Source organism: Musca vetustissima, unplaced genomic scaffold (genome assembly GCF_032173495.1).
Source record: "Musca vetustissima isolate MV318-11 ecotype Yass unplaced genomic scaffold, APGP_CSIRO_Mvet_v1 utg133468, whole genome shotgun sequence".
Taxonomy (NCBI): domain Eukaryota; kingdom Metazoa; phylum Arthropoda; class Insecta; order Diptera; family Muscidae; genus Musca; species Musca vetustissima.
Genome location: NW_026877550.1, coordinates 1 through 20502, shown reverse-complemented (window position 1 = coordinate 20502; position 20502 = coordinate 1). Strand labels below are relative to the sequence as shown.

The window sequence follows — 20502 nt, the reverse complement described above, 5'->3', positions numbered from 1 at the left end:
ATCAGATTACCCAGACCCTTGTAAATATATGCATAAAATTCCCACATCCGATAACATACAACAAACCAATTGGTATCAATTTAAAGGTCATCTGCTCCTCTCGGATATTCTATCAACATATCCGGCCTATCTATGAAACACATATTTTGTAATTTCTCAGACCAAAGACTGGGTTCATTTGACCGGCTAAATATTGATTTTGTCTTTGCCTTTGATTTTGTATTATCCCAAATCCCTATCAAAAATATTTAGTGTGAATATAGAAAATTATTTTTATTTATTATTATAACAATATCAAAATAACAACTTCAATTAGGTATATTTGTTATATAGTAATCGCAATTAATATTTTTCGGAAAGTTATTTATTAACACAAACAAATTACAGACATTATTTGTATACTGTTATTTTAAAAAATGTGTTTCAATCCTTCACGGCGAAACTTATTAAATACCTGCGTTAATTATTCGTCCGTTTTTGGGTTTTATCGGACGTACATTTGTATAAATCGGTAAATTATTTTCATCCCGCAATGGTAGGAAGAAATCATACTCATATCTACGAATATGTTGTGGATTTTTCAAAAGAATAATATCGGCATCCGCACATGGCGGTGTTGTCAAAGAACCCCTATATTTAAAGTAATGATGGTTAGAATCTGGTGACAATAGATCCTCAATGAAATCGAAGAGTGGAACATCAACGGCATATGCATAAGAGTCAAAGTTCACAATTGCTTGGACTGCCGACACGAGTGCTGTCAATAACGATGCATCGATGAGCTCATCTATAATGCATACAACACTAATAATTAACAGCCCATCAGGATGATTACTGGCCTCGTCGAAGTCCAAATAGTTTTCGTTGATAAATACATAATGGAATTCACAATAAAAGTGTTGACCATTAAAGGAGTTTTCCGATGATGGAGCGCCATTATAACGCCAATGGAAGCGGAAATGGTCGAATTTATATCGTGGGCCATTTCCAATGCGCACTGCAGGCCTGGAGAGGGGACCCACCAAATGACCAGTTACATAGCGGCCATTATTGTGGAGATCTATTAGATATAGTGGCCCAATATTTTCAAACAACAATGCATCGAATGCAATTGCGACTACCTGCGAATAAAATAAAATATTCACATGCATGTTTATTTAGGGACATTTTGACTTCAAGGAGTCATGCACATACCTCACTAAAAACTACATCAATGGGCGATTGGTAAAATCCTCCACACTTGGGCCAGAGGTTCTCCAAAGGGTAGGTCCATGGATCGGCTATTAATGACAGAAGACACAAGTATTACGTACAGTTGTCGTTAAATGTTATAGCTAACATCTGCACTTACCATTAACGCTGCACAGAGCAATCGAGGAGAACAATAAAATACTCAAACTATTTTTCATTTTGAGGGAAATTGTAGCTTTTTTTTGTTATTTTTCCGTCGAATTACACTTGTGGGAAGTTACAAATGTATTCTGAATATATGTTCCAACATTGCTGGGGTATTTATACAAAATTAATTGTTACCATTAATTAATACTTAAGCAAAGAATTCAGAAGTTATTACCAATGAATCAAATTGAATTTTCATATCGGTCTCAGTCTCGCACACAATGTGTGATGCATTTTGAGATATCAAAATTTTCATCGTATGTAGTGGTTCCGATCATCATTGTATATCCAAATGTTAGGGTGTGATCTTGTAATCTTACAATGTCATTGAATCGAAAATCGGATACGTGTTTGTGCTGCGGTGGTTATCGCCATTGGGTCTGAATGACAAATATACATATACGAAGTATGACTTAGTCAGCGAAAAGTTTGTAATATAAAGGGTTCTTAAAATTCCAGTATAACTGATAACTGACCAGTAGATCATATATTTAATTATTTGTCCAATGATCCGAATTTTTAGTAGTTATGATCGTCTATTTATTTAAGGAACCGACTCTGTATCCCTCCTATATATTTGATTAGCATAATGATTTCGCTTAATGGAAAATATTTTAGACGAATCCGACACTTCTTCATATTCTACCATTTATACCAAATTTATTTGTTTACACTCATGAAAGTGTTTCTGAGCAAGGAAACGGTAAACGTGGAAGAAAATTATGAAAATATACGAACATTGATGTTTCGCTATAATCTTATTAGCAACATTTTGGTAGAATAGTTGGAGATGGAAAAATATCGACTTGTAGTATATGCACGAAAAAGACCCACAAGGGGTCGGGATAGAAAAAGGGAGGAAAAAGCATACGTTTTACAAAAATATACATAATTTCATTTGAGTGGAGATATGTCATCTCAAAATAGTCTACATTGGCCACAAAATATGGATAAAAATATTATGCCATAATTCAAACCCTTGATCTATGGTGAATTAGTCCTACTGGGTTTTATAAAATAAAGACTTTCGTCCTCATAAGGAGTTTGCACCAACATCAACAACATTTTTTACATCCATTGTGAAATGTTCATTGTTTGAAATCGGCAGAAAAATATATAGTAGATATTTCTAAATCTGTACCGTTTTCAATAAACACAAGAAATCGAACGGAAATATATATAAAATCTATATATCAAAATCTAAAAAAATTACAAAAAAGGTGCGCTGTAGTCCCTATCCGACGAATATTTGAACTTTGGGACAATATTATGGGCTATCCTTTTCGTGGTTTCAAAAATATGGAACTGGAATTCGAATCCTTCAAGTTGTTAAACCGAATTTTTTTCAGTTAGAAGTCTGACTTTTGGTGAAAATGGATCGCATAACTATCACACCATGCATACAAATAATCTGACCATTTACAAAATCGCATAGCGGTGGAAATCAGTGATTTAGCAGCACTAAATCAAATATGCCGATAAACATTCAACTATTAACATACCTAAAACCTAACATTCGACAAATAATGTATGTAATACCGTCCAATATGTGTCCACAACGTTGGTCCTTAGTTGCCTGTTACATAGAAGCACACACAGACCTTATACCCGGTGACACAGTAGGGTGTACAAATTTAATACCGCTCAATAATCGTTATCCAAGTCAGTATCTGTAGTATAACCCATGAGTTTGGGCGATCATTTCTAACACTTGTAGTTGTAAAAGCCACAACTTCTTGTTGTGTTATCAGCATATGGTGCAGATTTATTGTCATACGCTTCAAATATAGTCGCTGTATTCAAACGGCACATGTTTCATTTATTTTTATCTAGGAAAAAAGATAACACCAATGACCGTTATAGCTATAATTTTGAAGTGCATAATCGATGTGTTGTTGTATCAGGGCTACTGTTTAATATTTTTTTGTGCTCGGAAGTGACTTTCAGTGATCGAGTTATTGTCAGCGGAATGTTGTTATAACATCCACCATATCCACAAAGGGTATATAACTTTTATCATTCCGTTTGCTACAACACGAAAAATTCGTAGAGGTCCCCATAAATTACATCTATCCTGGAAATAATTTTGAAATTAGGAATATATAAGATAGAGCCTTGAAATATGATGCAAATATTAATACAAGTCCTGGACTGGTAGATATTGCAAATTAAATCTATAGATAACAAACATATCATATAAAGCTAGCCTCTCATTATATGTTTATATCCTTCACCACACTGTGGTACTGGGTATTATGTCTTTGTGCAACAGGCAAAAGGAAACGAGATAGACACATGGTTCCTTTTGAGAATATGCACAGAATCACTTTCTGAGTCTATTTACGCATGTCCGTCCGTCCATGTATTTTTGTGAACAAACTACAGGTCGCATTTACGATTTGGATGAAATTTGGCATAGGTCACTTATTTGGCCCAAGGACGAACCCTATTGAAATTGGGAAAAATCGGTTCAAATTGAGATATAGCTCCCATATATATTTTCGTCCGATTTAATGTAAATGGTGCACCGAAGTCCCTATATATCTTTCGATTTGCACAAAATTTGGCACAGCACAATGAATTCGGCATAGAATGATGTGTGCTGAGTTTCATGAAAATCGGTTCAGATATATCTCCCATATATATTTTCGTATTAAATGTAAATGGTGCACCAAAGTCCCTATATATCATTCGATTTACACGAAATTTGCATAGCGTTCTGTATTAAGTGCAGAATGATGTGTGCTGAGTTTGGTGAAATCGGTTCAGATTTTGATATAGCTCCCATATATATTTTCGTCCGATTTAATGTAAATGGTGCACCGAAGTCCCTATATATCCTTCGATTTGCTCGAAATTTTGCACAGCGTAATGAATTAGGTCTAGAATGATGTGTGTTAAATTTCCTGAAATCGTTGAAATCAGTTCAGATTTAGATACAGCTTCTTTGCAGAATGACATGTTTATGGATCCAATTTCAGTTTACTGGTCCTTTTAAAATGCGACGTCTGTTAGGATTCATCTGTTGAATATACCCAAAGTGATGAAGGGTGTCATATAGTTGGCCCCGTCCGACTTTACTACTTTCCTTACTGGTTTAAAATAATAATCCTACCAAATAATAATAACATTGATTAATGTTTGGGGGTTTCCTTTTCGTTAATTTTTGATAGTAGGAGGGGTTTACTGATTGTTGGCAACGAACTCGGGTGAACTCGCTGCTACCCCAGCTGACACCGCGGTGACGTCAGTGTCTACAATAGAGTTGAAAAAGGAATCAAGTTTGGGATTTGCCACGTTAAAGCCAATCAAAGCCCTACGTCATTTACTGCCAGTACTGTAGGCGAGAAGACCAAGCTCATGGTATTAACGTGCAAAACGTCCAGTAGACTAGGGCAAACTATGGACAAAAAAACTATAAATAAAGTTAATTACATCAGCTCAGAAATCCGAAGAAGAATAATGTTGCTCAACAGATACTACTATGGTCTGAGTAAGCAATTCGAAAACAAGGCAATCTCTTGTGCGGATCTGAAGCTTGCAAGCTTGCAGATAGAGAGCTCTTGGAGTGTTGGAGCGAAAAATTCTCCGGAAGATCTATGGACCGATCTGAGTCGACGGAACTATGAGTTGTACCATCTATTGATATCGACATATTCAGACACATCGAGCTGCAGCGACGGTGGCTAGGTCATGTTGTGAGAGTGGATGAGGATGCTCCAAAAGCTTATATATAAGCGAGCTAACTGATGATTTACGCAGAATTCGGTTGAAAGGTCAAGTGGAAAACAACATTTCAGAACATGGTCTTTCAAATCACAAGACCGACGATCCTGGAAATCCTTTTTAAGTTCTGCTTATGGAACAAATGTTCTGTTTCGAGCCAACTAGGTAGAAGATGCTTTGACATAGCCCCCATATAAAATATGCAGCCTCCGAAGAGACTGCATATTTTATAAACTCCTAAAAATCCCGAATAATGGGTTTACCAATATATATTTGTTCAAACTCTCTAAATCAAAAACAGTGAGCGGAGCAGTATAGTCGGACGGGGCCGACCATACGATACCCTGCACAACTACCACGGAACCCTAATTTTATTTCGAGCCTGGGCAATATCTCGTGATATTTGCCCCGACGATTAGAGGTCAACAGCACATCTTCCTTACATTTTCCGAATATTACAAAAATTCAGTACATCCCTTCTAACTACTAATCCAGATTCCCTTCACGGTGGGTTGAGTTGTGATATTCGGCTTATATTCGACTAGAATGTTTTCGGTCCACTTCATCCCAAAATTTTAATCTGATCATCATCGAAAATTATAGGCGTTTTCCTTGACCATAATTAGACTTCATGGAAAATTTCAACTGTAAATATTTAAGTATAACTCAAACATCCGAATAGATACATCAATATGTTTGGTATCAATTTAAAGGTCAACCACTCCTCTTGGATATACAATCAACTTATCGGGTCTATATCCTTCAGGAGTAAATATATAAGCCATAGAATTCAAATTTTGTAATTTTTCACACAAAAGTCAGAGTCTATTTGACCCGCTAAATAATGACCGATCATTATCAAAACAGGCATTGCCTCGATCCCCCTCTCTATGTAAAATTTCGCGATGTTCGGGCCATTATTGCGGCCTCTGGAGCGACCAGAAAACCCGACAAAAATTAAGTATTTGGTCCATTTCATCCCCTAAATATTAACCTATCTTTCATTGGCCAGAACCCATCCTACATGCAAAATTTCGTGAAGATTGGTCCATAACTGTGGCCTGTATCATGTTTACAAATTATAATGGACAGACGGACACACATGTCTAGATCGACTCAGCTAGTCGAGATATGATCGGTATACTTAAAGGTTGGTCTGGGACCAATATTTCGCGGCATTACAAACTCTTGGGGCTGCACAAAGCTATAATACCCTGACAACATATATAACGAGTGGTTTTAACTAAGGCTGAAGTAAGCTCAGTCGCTGCCAGGGTCAACCTAAGGACCCACAAACCTTAAGTAAAAACACGAGTGATTACAATTTCAATCTTTATTATAATACTCTGGTGTTTACAATATGAATAATAGTTTGGATGTGAGATAAGCTTTTATGTTGGAATCTTCTAATCGGTAATGGTAGCTGGGTATGAAGGTCGGATCGTTAATAGCCGGCTGGTTACAGTCGGCTCGGGGGTGATTAAGTACAGTCGGCTCGAAGACACTCGGCTAGCTGATGTCGTTACGTTGGAGATCGGCCGGCTACAGTCGGCTCGAAGATACTCGGCTAGCTGATGTCGGCTCGTTGAAGATCGGCTGGCTATAGTCGGCTCGTTGAGGTTCGGCTAGCTGCTGTCAATACGTTGGAGATCGGCTGGCTACAGTCGGCTCGAAGATACTCGGCTAGCTGATGTCGGCTCGTTGAAGATCGGCTGGCTACAGTCGGCTCGTTGAAGATCGGCTAGCTGCTGTCGGTACGTTGGTGATCGGCTGGCTACAGTCGGCTCGAAGATACTCGGCTAGCTGATGTCGGCTCGTTGAAGATCGGCTAGCTGCTGTCGGTACGTTGGAGATCGGCTGGCTGCAGTCGGCTCGAAGATACTCGGCTAGCTGATGTCGGCTCGTTGGTGATCGGCGAGCTACAGTCGGCTTGAAGATCGGCTCGAAGATACTCGGCTAGCTGATGTCGGCTCGTTGAAGGTCGGCTGGCTACCATCGGCTCGTTGGTGATCGGCAGGATACAGTCGGCTCGTAGATACTCGGCTAGCTGATGTCGGTTCGCTGGAGATCGGCTGGCTACCGTCGGCTCGTTGGTGATCGCAGGAAACAGTCGGCTCGTTGTTGGTCGGCAGGTTCGGGGTTTTTCAGGGTTCGGTTTTTTTTGTCAGGGTTCGGTTAGTAGTTAGTGATTATTAGTATGGAGCTGGCTATGAGCGGGGGATCTAGCTATGAGCGGGGGAGCTAGCTATGAGCGAGGAGCTTGCAAAGAGCGAGGAGCTGGCAAAGAGCGGGGAGCTGACTATGAGCGAGGAGCTGGCAAAGAGCGGGAAGCTGGCTATGAGCGAGGTCGAACCGTCGTTAACCTTTACCAGTGTACGAGACTGCGGACGAGCCACACATCTTCGTCACTCGTAGTTCGTTAACATCCGATGTCGACCACTTCGACATGGAACAGTGGAACATATATCCGTATGGTACTATGAAATTTGTCTGTTGATAAATGCAATGAAGTTGAAGAACGCAGGTAATGATACTGGTTTAGGTTTAGGGTGAGACGTTATTCACTACTAAATATTGAGGTGGGTTGACATAACTTGGGTCGTGCATAATGTATGAAACGGTCACGTTGCACATAGTTGAGGCTATTCACGAAGAGGTATGCAAAATATCGGAAACCGCAATGTCATATTACAGACAGTTTAAAAACATGTTCTTCAATCACAATTAAGTCTATATGTATTGGTGTGGAACCTATTGTGGGGTATATACCTAATGGTGGACCAACATTGGATATTTTCGAAATCGGTTGCAATACCTTATAAAATTTCTGAAAATATAACCTTTTTTTACACTTCACCACACTGGCACAGCTCATTTATATGGCCAAAGGACGAACTCTAAATTGGGAAAAATCGGTTCAGATTTAGATATAGTTCTCATATATATTTTCGTGCGATTTTTTGTAAATGGTGCACCAATGTTCCTATATTTCTTTCGATATATGCACGATCGTACATCGTACATATCTCTTTGTGTTACTAAAGGACCAATAACATCTCGTCAAACATATATACAATTTTGTATGACTGCCTTTAATGTTATATAATAAACTATATAATACCTATAATAATATTTCAGCTAGCCTTCATATCTAGGTTTTTTTTTGTCCCTTGTTTCATTGCTCGTTTCAATTCGACATTTATTCATCTCCATCTTTTCCCAAACGTGGACGATTCAAATAAATCCGTCTGCCATTCTTCCTCTGCAGTTCACGGAAATTATTCACCAAGGCCTCGCCATTTTCATCCAATAGCAAACGAAATGGTACCAACTGCTGGGGATTAACATCAAGCGAACGTGTCGAAATTATCCAAATAACAGCCTCGGCACAGGGTGGTGTTGTCAACGATCCCAAATAGGTATAATAAAAATTTCGACTGGAACTATCAATGCCACCGAAGAGTCCTGACAATTTAAAATTTTCAATTTCTGTTGATGATTCATAGGCTTGGATGAGCGTTAGAGCCTCACTAACATCTTGTAAACCGGTTAGATTTTGTGCCGGATTAGCTTGATAGAATGTGGTTAGCACCGCTACACCATCACCATAATTTAATGCTTCCTCCAGGCTACCATAGCGGGTGTTATAGTGCACCGCATGTACTTCGGCGGCATAACGTTGACGATTGATGACATGTTCGGAACCCAAACTATCATTGGCTCCCCAATGAAAGTGTACATTTGCGAATTCATAGAGGGTGCCATTGGGTAGTGGACCACCGGATAGTTGTGGTTTGGCGGCATCGTTGGGATATTGAATTTCAGCCGTGTGACCATTGTTAGTTATAGTCACGGTGCTGGGTGTTTTGTAGTTGTTGTAGTTTAAGGGTGGATAGCCTTTGGTGTAGACCTGGTGTGGGATGAGAAGGACAATGTTAGAGTATTTGTAGATATTTTCGACAAATAATTGAATTTTTTATATGAATTGTGGGCTTTATGATCGCATTTACACGCATGCAGCTCACTGGCATACAATTAAATTATATTGAAATGTGTAACATATCCACATCTGTCACATGTGATTGTTCCAACACTAATAAACATTATGATTATACTCTTCACCACACTATGGTACAGGGTATTATGTCTTTGTGCATATGTTTGTAACAGGCAAAAGGAAACGAGATAGACACATGGTTCCTTTTGAGAATATGCATAGAATCACTTTCTGAGTCGATTTACGCATGTCCGTCCGTCTGTCCGTCAGCCCATGTATTTTTGTGAACGAACTACACGTCACATTTATGATCCGATTGGGATGAAATTTGGCATATGTCACATATTTGGCCCAAGGACAAACCCTATTGAAATTGGAAAAAAAACGGTTCAGATTTAGATATAGCTCCCATATATATTTTCGTCCGATTTAATGTAAATGGTGTACCAAAGTCCCTATATATCTTTCGATTTGCACGAAATTTGACACAGCGTACTGAAATAGGTCTAGAACGATGTGTGTTAAGTTTCCTGAAAATCGGTCCAGATTTAGATATAGCTCCCATATATATTTTCGTCCGATTTAATGTAAATGGTGCACCAAAGTCCCTATATATCTTTCGATTTGCACGAAATTTTGCATGGGGTACTGAATTGAGTCTTGAATGATGTAAGTTTCGCGAAAATCGGTTCAGATTTAGCTCCCATATATATTTTCGTCCGATTTAAAGTAAATGGTGTACCAAAGTCCCTATATATCTTTCGATTTGCACGAAATTTGACACAGCGTACTGAAATTGGTCTAGAATGATGTGTGTTAAGTTTTCTGAAAATCGGTTCAGATTTAGATATAGCTCCCATATATTTTTTCGTCCGATTTACTGTAAATGGTGTACCAAAACCCCTATACATATCTCTCGATTTGCACGAAATTTTGCATGGGGTACTGAATTAAGTCTAGCATGATGTGTGTAAAGTTTCGCGAAAATCGGTTCAGATTTAGATATAGCTCCCATATATATTTTCGTCCGATTTTATGTAAATGGTGTACCAAAGTCGATTTGCACGAAATTTGGCACAGCGTACTGAATATAGGTCTAGAATGATTTCCTTCCATCGATCCGAGGAGCGAATCTCGATTCGGTTAGCAGTAGACTACTCCGCTCAACATACCCTCCTGCTTGACGAAAGCACTCCTTATACGGAAAATAATATAGAAGCTCAATGGTAAAGAATTGCCCGCTCCCTACAAACTGCAACAAAACCCCCTTTGGTACGATCACGAGTGTCGTAATGCTACTGATATGAAAAACACAGCGTACTGAGCAACCCTGCAGACAATAGCAATACGTAAGACGATGAAGAATCATCGGGAGAAAAGGAGAGAGGAGAAACGTATTTTCAGAAAAAATAATAAAGAAAAAGAAAAGCGTGAGCAGGAACAATAAAGAAGCAGTTGCTGATATTGGTCAGGAGCATACACCAGTAGGTTAGTACTATTTGGCTGGAGGAATGTATGCGCAATGATTGGAACCTCAACGAACGAGGATTCAGACAAGGTCACAGTTTGTGGTGTGATCTTTTTAACATCCTGCTGGACAAGGTCATACGAGAGGCAAAAGTAAACAGAAATGACAATCTGTACACCAAACAACACATGTTACTCGCCTACGCCGATGACATCGACATAATGGGTCGAACATTGCGAGCGGTAACAGCCACCTTTTGAACAAATTGAGAAGGAGTCTGCCAAAGTGGGACTGACAGTAAACGGCGAGAAGACCAAGCAGCTAAGTAAGTAAGAGATATCATACCTCCATTGTATTGAATTTAATGGGTGATTGACGACGCTTAGAACCACATGCTGGATACTCCTCAGACCATTCATTTTGACCTTCATATGTCCATGCTAAAGATTTAAGAATTTTTAATTTAGTTTTTTTATTATTAAATTTAAAGCCGTTTAACATTACCCTGTACACTGGCAATTAACAAGACAACTATCCACAATTGTTCCATTCGAACTGTTCGTTGAACCCTTGAAAATCGAATACATACGATTTTGACATTTTGTTGCGGATTTATAGCAAAATAATTTGTTAGTTGGCGTTTTAATTATCACAGAGTGTTTTACATAATTAATTGTCAATTAAATTGCTATTGTTGATATTGAATTTAGTTAATTGTCTGTTTTCAGTTGTTTGTCGACACCATTTTTACTAATTGCTAACACGACTTTAAATGATAAACTGCAATGTTCGCAGATAAGAAGAACATTGCAGTGTTCGTAGAAGAGTGCTTAATGCAAAAATTGTCAAATTTCATTTCTATCAGACATTTGCGATTTCTGAACAGTCATAATAAAACCTGTAAGGAAAGTTGTAAGTGGGAATAATTTGATATAATCTAGAAATAGTGCTAAATATGTCATTGGGTTGATATTGTATTTTTGACTTCCAAATAGTGCTCAAATAGGCATCTCTGATTCTCACTATATAAACCAATTGGCGACTGACGATCTCTGCCACATTCGGGCTAATACAAGAATAACCAGTGAGCGGAGCAGAATAGTCGGACGGGGCCGACCATACGATACCCTACACAACTACCACGGAACTCTAACTTTCTGCGGATGTTTATTCCGACCCTGTGCAATATTTCTTGAGGTCAACAGCACCTCTTCCTTACACTGTCATATTTTCCGAATATTACCAATATTCAGTACTGCCCTCCTAATTAATTGTCCAGATTCCCTTCATCATGGGTTGTGTTGTGATGTTCGGTTTATTATTGGCATTTACTCGAAAAAAGTAGGTATTCTGTTCACTTCATCCCATAATTATAATCTGATCACCACCGAATATTATAGGCGTTGTCCTTGACCATAAGGGGAACCTCATGGAAAATTTCAAAACGATCAGCGCTATATTTCCGCCCTGTAGTGTGGTAATGGGTTACTAAATAATATCTGAATACATAAGTACCTGTAAATATTTAAGTGTAACTCCCACATCCGAGTACATACAATATAATTGGTATCAATTTAAATTTCAACCACTCCTCTTGGATATACTACCAACTCCTCGGGTATATGTCCTTCAGGAGTAAATATATACGCCATAGAATACAAATTTTGTAATTTTTCACACAAAAGTCAGGGTCCATTTGACTCGCTAAGTATTGACCTATCTTTATGAAAGCAGACATGCTTTTTCTTAGGACCCACCCCCTTCTCCATGTAAAATTTCGATATGTTCGGACCATAATTGCGGACTCTAGAGCGACCTGAAAAACCGAAAAAAATTAAGTATTTGGTCCATTTCATCCCCTAAATATTAACCGATCTTTTCCAAAAACAATAGGGATCTTCATTGGCCAGAACCCATCCTACATGCAAAATTTCGTGAAGATTGGTCCACAACTGTGGCCTGTATCGTGTTTACAAATTATAATGGACAGACGGACGGACACACATGTCTAGATCGACTCAGCTAGTCGAGATATGACGATCGGTATACTTAAAGGTGGGTCTGGGACCAATATTTCGCGGCGTTACAAACTCTTGGGGCTACACAAATCTATAATACCCTGACAACATTGTTGTGTAGGGTATAAAAATACAAATAAAAGAATACAAATTTTACAGGCAGCTTAATAACATTTTCGGGACCTTACTCACCCTTGCAATAACAGCAGCAGCAGTCAATTAAGAATATAAAGAATATTACAAAATTATATTGCGTTGAAACGTTGCGAATTTTAGCCATCACTGATAACCGACAGGGGGGCTTACCGGCAGACACTCCTAGGTGACAGAAATTTGACCCCCTAATTCAACAACGCTATTATTATATTGCGTTGAAAACGTTGCGAATTTTAGCCATCACTGATAACCGACAGGGGGGCTTACCGGCAGACACTCCTAGGTGACAGAAATTTGACCCCCTAATTCAACAACGCTATTACATGACCCGATTTTTTAAGACGCGATCGAATTCTGGAAATGCGTTTTTTCTACTTTTCATTTCAAATCAATCGAATATATTGGTAACAGAAATTGAATTATTATCGGTCAAAATTATATTGCGTTGAAACGTAGCGAATTTTAGCCATCACTGATAACCGACAGGAGGACTAACCGTCAGACACTCCTAGGTGACAGAAATTTTGACCCCCTAATTCAACAACGCTATTACAGTGCGTTATCTTAAGTATCTGGACGATAGGGTTGGCGTTTCTACGAAAACACAAATTGCACCTCGTGCAATTACTTAAGATAACGCAATTGAATGGCGTTGATGATTTTGGGGGTCAAATTGAATTACAAACACGTGGATGTATATGCAAGCAAAGCCTATCGGTTATCAGGAAGATGGCTACATGTAGATAATAAATAATTGACACCTTTAATGGAATGGAAGATATAAGGAAAAAACCAAAAAGTGGTCCTATGCCGATAATATAATATATTATAGTACAAATATAATACAATTTTAACGAATCTCCCTATATATATAATGGACCTATATTTATAATCGTTTGTGGAGAGATTTGGGTCTTTAGTGCGCAATTTACATAAAATCGGACGAAAATATATATGGGAGCTTTATATAAATTTCAACCGATTTTCACGATCACTCTAGACTCAATTCAATTCGCTGTGCCAAATATGGTGTAAATCGAAAGATATATATGGACTTTGGTACACCATTTACATTAAATCGGGCAAACATATATATGGGAGCTATATCTAAATCTGAACCGATTTTCAGGAAACTTTACACACATTATTCTAGAGTTCATTCAGTACGCTACGCCAAATTTCGCGCAAATCGAAAGCTGTATAGGGACTTTGGAACAAAACTTACATTAAATCGGACGAAAATATATATTGGAGCTGTATCTAAATCTGAACCAATTTCAATAGGGTTCGTCCTTTGGCCAAATAGATGAGCTGTGACAAATGTCATCCCATTCGGATTATAAATGCGACCTGTACATTATTTACAATTTAACATGGACAGACGGACGGACATGCATAAATGGTGTCTATGGTTCCGATATTGGAACAGTCAATGTTAGAGGCATGTTAGCAGTCGTAACATCGCCCAGGAGCAAAAAATTTACCATAAAACTATTTTAACCCATTTTCACAAAGCTGGATTCAAGGTTCCAGGAAGGTTCTGCTATTCATTTTGTTAAACTCTATTCCTGGTTGTCTGATCTTGTTATCAAATAAAAGACTTCTGCTTCGTGTGGTTGCTGTGTACAGAGTAATTTTATTTACATCTACTTAGGTACTCTTAACACTAAGAATCTTATCGTCTAGAATATGTGTTTCGCACTCTGCGATCTCTACTCAGTTATTCTGGGTTGTGTGTTGTAACACTCGTAACGTGCGAGTTCAATAACTTCAACACTTCCCCTCAACACACATACCCAGATACCATCTAAAACACAAATCAAAATATTCTTTATTAGTTTTTGTAAACATATTACAAATTGTCAATTTAAGGGGACCCCCGAATGGCAGGCACGATAACTCAAAAACTAATAATCCAATCGGTTCCAAATTTTGCAACGTTTCTCTGGGAGTGTATAGCTCTCGTATGAACTAGAATAAAGTCAATCGGTGAAGATCTTCCTTATTTTTTAACTTGGTTTTTGGTAAAAAATCGGCGATTTTCCAAAAATATTTTTTCAAAGGTCCACCATTCTGTTAATTTTAGAGCGAAGTCAATAATTCTAGTTCATACGAGAGCCAGACATGTACTCTTTCTAACACCGTTGGAATTTTTGGATTCCGATGTTCCAGTGAGGAGTTATCATGCCCGCCATCAAAAATAAGGACTTAATTACAAAAAACAACAACAAAACAATAACAAAAATTGTTTATAAATTATTTTTCTTCTCTTTTAAATCTTCAAATATATATGTGCAAAGTCACAAACCTTAACAAGCATTTGTATTCATTTACTAGCCCATTGAAAATCTTGAAAAATTAAAATCGAGAATGGGGGGAGTTCCCTTAAATAATTTACAACCATTATTCATTTTCTTGGCTTCCCCTAAATCTCATATTTATAACGGCTCGACAATATTTGACCTAACGGTACATACATGTTCTTGTTTTCTAAACACATTCGACTCTTTTTGATGCTGAGGGCTCTCCCCTCTTTGTCGACCGTAACGGGTTCTGCATATCTTTCGATTTGTTTTTGTTGCAGCCATAAACACCTTCTTCTGAGGTTCGTTGAATAGAAACACATTCCCCACTCTTCTTGCTGTCGGCACAATTCTCCCGTTGTTGATTATTCTTGCGCATTTCTTTCCAACTTTTACATTATGGACTGCCGCTACTCTACCTACCGATATGAAATTGTATTGTAGGTTCGGTACATATAACACATCGTTGAGCACAACGTCACCCTCATTGATCCGCACTCTCCACTTCCCCTTTGCTTTTATTGTCATTTCGCCAGCTATGATCCTCAAACGTCGTAAACAAATTTCGGTCACTACACATGTGCGAGGACGCACAGCTATCTAAACCCCAGACCTTTTTATTGATGTTGTTGTTGTCTATCGTCGCTAAACTTGTGTACTCATGCTCACCCTTTTTGCATTGCGCAGCATAGTGGCCTCTACCACCGCAGTTAAAACACTCGTTGTTTTTGTGGGTGCGGGATCCTCTATTTTTGCGTTGTATTTTTATTGTTATTGGAGCTTTCTGAATGTGCGTTGTATTTTCTTCTTCTATTGTTGTGGTTGGTATTTGCTCAATTGGGGTTCCATTTATTTTGCGCCATAAATGCCTTTGTGGAATTTTCTGTGATGCCCATTGACGATTTTCTCCTCTCGTTTTCTTCGGCCAACGCACTTTCCCTCGACTCTATGGCAACCACTAAATTTTCATATCCAAGCTCATATGAAAATTTAGTGACTGGCGAGGATCATAATTACTAATAGGTCTTTTTTCTCCACTCAGCATTTTTATCTTCACTCATTTCCTCGGCGATTATCTCCCACAGATCTTGATGAATAACGACGGACTTCATTTGGAGACTTACATCTTACATCTACTTAGGTACTCTTAACACTAAAAATCTTATCGTCTAGAATGTATGTGTTTCGCACTCTGCGATCTCTACTCAGTTATTCTGGGTTGTGTGTTGTAACACTCGTAACGTGCGAGTTCAATAACTTTAGCACATTTTGTGGGACTGGAAGGGGATTATTTATTATGAGTTGCATGAATATGGCCAAACGCTAAATAATAATCTCCACTGTCAACAACTGGACGGTTTGAAGATATCAATTGACCAGAAACGGCCAGAATTGACCAACAGGAGAGGTGTCGTGTTCCACCAGCACAACGCTAGACCATACACATCTACAGTGACTCGCCAGAAACTTCGGACGCTTGGTTGGGAAGTTTTAATGCATTCGCCATACAGTCCGGACTTAGCACCAAGCTATTATCATAATTTTCTTACATTGAAATTTTTTTATAAAAAAAAATTGTACATAAGGAGGATTGTAAAATCGACTATTAGAGTTTTTTTGCAAATAAAGAGCAGAACTTTATGAGAGAGGAATTATGAAGTTACCTGCTTTAAAGTGGCAACAAATCATATAACAAAACAGTGCATATTTGGCCCAAATCGGACATTCCGAAGCTTGTTAAATAAAGGCCTATAGTTCATATAAAAATAATGGATTTATTTTTTCCCAACCTCATATAATATCTAGTCCTGTAATTTTCAGAATTAATGGTCCCCAGGCCATGTATTCAACATGAAACATGTATTCAGAGCTCATTTGCTACTGCTTACAAGTTCACTTCAACCGAAAGGTACCAACAACAACAGCAACACCTTCCCCCAAAATGAAAAATATTTTGAGTATTTTATTATTATCCTCGATTGCTTTGTGCAGCGTTAACTGTAAGTGCAGGTGTTAGCTATAACATTTAACTGCAGCTGTTAGTAACACTTTTGCCTTCTGTAATATGTTGTTCTCAGCCGATCCATGGACCTATCCTTTGGAGAACCTCTGGCCCACAACTTATCCCAAGTGTGGAGGACTTTACCAATCGCCTATTGATATAGTTGTTGATGAGGTATGTACGTGACCCCTTCAAGACAAGTATCCCTAAATATACATATGAATATGGTTTTTTTTTTCATTTGCAGGTAGTCGTAGTTAAATTCGACGAATTGGTGTTTGAGAATATCGAAGCGGCTTATCTAATACAACTCCACAATAATGGCCGTTATATAACAGGACGTTTATTGGGACCACTGCCTAAGCCCGCAGTGCGCATTGGAAATGGCCCACTATATAACCTTGATCATTTCCGCATCCATTGGCGTTATAATGGCGCTCCATCATCGGAGAACTTCATTAATGGCCAGCACCATGATTGTGAATTCCATTATGTGTTCATCAACGAAAACTATTTGGACTTCGATGAGGCCAGCAATCATCCTGATGGTCTGTTAATCATTAGTGTCCAATGCATTATAGATGACACCATCATCGATGTCACATTATTGTCAGACCTTGAGTCGGCACTTGAGAAAATTGTGGGCTTTGGCACCTATTCATATGCTGAAGAGGTTCCCATTTTTGATTTCATTGAGTATCTATTGTTACCATATTCTGCCTATACGTACTTTAAATATAGGAGTTCTCTGACAACACCACCTTGCGCGGATGCCGATATCATTCTTTTGAAACAACCAAGACATATTCAAAAATTTGAGTATGAACTTTTCCTACCTTTGCAGGATGAAAATGGTCAACCGATTTATACAAATGTACGTCCGATTAAACCCAAAAACGGACGCATAGTAAACATAGGTTTCTAAAAAGACACACCGTGAATAATTGAAACACAATTATTATTTTTTTTTTAATTTTTCTTTGTACTTTCTTCCTTTATTATACATATATCGAATAATACAAATGTACTCAATAAGTAATATACGATATTTACTTCACTAAAAATGTATTTCCTTGTTTTAAAAAATAAATTTTGTTTGTTACTCTATCTATGGTATACATATTTTATATTAAATATTTATTAAAATTTTTATTAACACTCACGCATATTTAAATGTTGAGACAAAAATATAAACTATGATACATGTAATAAGGATATTTTTAAATCTCTCAGATTTACATATGTTTTGGTCAAGCGAATATCGAGTTATCCATTTTGTCAATAAATTCGACAGCAAAATAAAAGCAAAAATCTGGCAAAAATCCAACCAGTAAGGAAAGTTCAAAAGTCGAACGGGACCGACTCTATGATACCCTTCACCACTTTCGCTACCAATCTGAAATTTATGAAAAACTGAATGTCAATCATCGAGCAAAATATCTAAAAGATCTATATATAAATGGACGTATTTGGTGGGTGGCATCCACCCTTTACTATGCTGCAACACAGTGTGCTATCAAAAATTTATCTCGATTATCTCCCATAGATCTTGGACGATCTATATATAAATGGACGTATTTGAGCAACCGTGGGTGGCATCCATCATTTACTATCCTGCAACACAGTACGCTATCAAAAATGTATCTCGACAAAAAATCCAATACAAAATTTGACATTCATTCATTCGCACATGACCTAGCCATCGTAGTCGCTGCAGCTCAATACGACTGACTCCGATGTGTTTTTCGTGGGTCTTTTCCAGGATTTGGCGTAGAGTGAAAATATGTTTATGGTGGATTTGCCAGGGCTGGCTTCAGTCGTTCATATAGCACTCTGGATAGCAATTTATAGGGGGTGGGAGGTAGACTTATTCCTCGATAGTTAGCTCCTATCGTCTTCACATACCCTTCACCACACTGTGGTATTCTTGTACATATGTGTTTGTACATATGTTTGTAACAGGCAAAAGGAAACGACATAGAGACATGGTTCCTTTTGAGACTATGCATAGAATCACGTTCTAAGTCGATTTATGCATGTCCGTCCGTCCTTCTGTCCATGTTAAATTGTAAACAAAGTACAGGGCGCATTTATAATCCGAATTGGATGAAATTTGGCACAGCTCATCCATTTGGCCAAAAGGCAAACCCTATTGTAATTGAGACAAATCGGTTCAGATTTAGATATAGCTCCCATGTATATTTTCGCCAGATTTAAAGTAAAATATGTTAAGTCTCTCTTTCTCTCTTTTCGTTCCCCTTTTCCAGAAATGATTGAAACCTCATTTAAAACTGGGTTTAAGCATGCCAAGGTATTCTACAACAATTTCGCCACAAAGTTTTACTACAGACCCTACTGGAAATTGTCACCTATCAGCCAATTTTGAATACTCTCAGCCTTATGGTTAATCAAATTACGCGCACGCTAACTCTAGAAAGGAGTTACCAATTTCAGCAAAACGTAATAGTTCTTACACACTTAGTGTCCCCCACAGGGGGTCAAAATATTCAATATTTCTAAATCCAACATCAGGCGAATGAAATGTGCGATCTGAACCAAACTTTGCACAACCTATTACCTTTACTAAACTTAGATCAAGTCAGAAAATAGGAACCATTGGTCCACTGCTTCTTCGACCTACTGTTATTATTGCCTTACAGGAAATGCGATAGAATGACACTGGCGTAAGTAAATCAGATGTATTACAGCTGCCATGAAACGAGATGTGAATTTGGCTGAGGATTTATGGTTAACAGGAGAATAAAAGACCTCGTCTCCAGATTCAATCCAGTAGATGAGCGAATTGTCATAATCGGTATAAAAGCGAAGTTATTCTGCATCAGTCTTATTTGCGCTCATGCTCCGACGGAAGACAAAGATGTGCAGACCACAGATATATTTTAAGAGCGCCTAGAAACATCATATGACCACTGCCCTGGCCATGATATTAAAATTCTGCTAGGAGATTTTAATGCAAAAATTGGAAAATATTTTTGGTCACACCGCCGGAAACGGGATGAGGTTGATTGACTTTGCGGCAGCAAAAGACATGGTAGTAGCAGCACCAGATTCAAACATCTCGATATACAAGGCCACATGGATTTCTCCTGATCAAGCAACGAGAAATCAAATTGATCATGTTGTGATAGCAGTCAGAATGAAGTCCGGAAATTTTACCATGGATGGGAAGAGGAATGAACCGTGCAGCATGAGAACTACAGCTGCGAGGTAGTTAAAGATTTTATATACCTTAGTACCGCCATAAATAAAACGAATGACATTTTAAATACACTTACAAAAAAATATAAAATAAAGACTTCAATGACCCGTTGTTGCTACTTTTCATTTCAAATCAATCGAATATATTTGTAACAGAAATTGAAATATTATGTTGAAACGTTGCGAATTTTAGCCATCACTGATAACCGACAAGG

The 20502-nt window shown here is 38.0% G+C and overlaps 3 protein-coding genes across 3 annotated transcripts; 1 reads left to right on the top strand and 2 right to left on the bottom strand.

Annotated features, from left to right (window-relative positions):
* Positions 1–497: 497 nt before the first annotated feature.
* On the bottom strand, positions 498–1409 carry LOC133322162 (carbonic anhydrase 6-like; the record flags this gene model as incomplete). The annotated part of the gene is made up of 3 exons (XM_061531205.1): positions 1352–1409; positions 1195–1280; positions 498–1121 (listed from the first exon to the last, which is right to left on the bottom strand). Coding segments are annotated over exons 1-3 (768 nt in total), but the record flags the coding sequence as incomplete, so codon positions are not given.
* Positions 1410–8323: 6914 nt separating this feature from the next.
* Positions 8324–11139, bottom strand: LOC133322161 (carbonic anhydrase 2-like). Its single transcript, XM_061531204.1, has 3 exons — positions 11094–11139; positions 10935–11029; positions 8324–9034 (listed from the first exon to the last, which is right to left on the bottom strand). The coding sequence occupies exons 1-3, from the start codon at positions 11137–11139 to the stop codon at positions 8324–8326; spliced, it is 852 nt and encodes a 283-aa protein (XP_061387188.1).
* Positions 11140–17131: 5992 nt separating this feature from the next.
* LOC133322163 (carbonic anhydrase 9-like) lies at positions 17132–17942 on the top strand (the record flags this gene model as incomplete). The annotated part of the gene is made up of 2 exons (XM_061531206.1): positions 17132–17242; positions 17316–17942. Coding segments are annotated over exons 1-2 (738 nt in total), but the record flags the coding sequence as incomplete, so codon positions are not given.
* Between the last annotated feature and the right edge of the window lie 2560 nt (positions 17943–20502).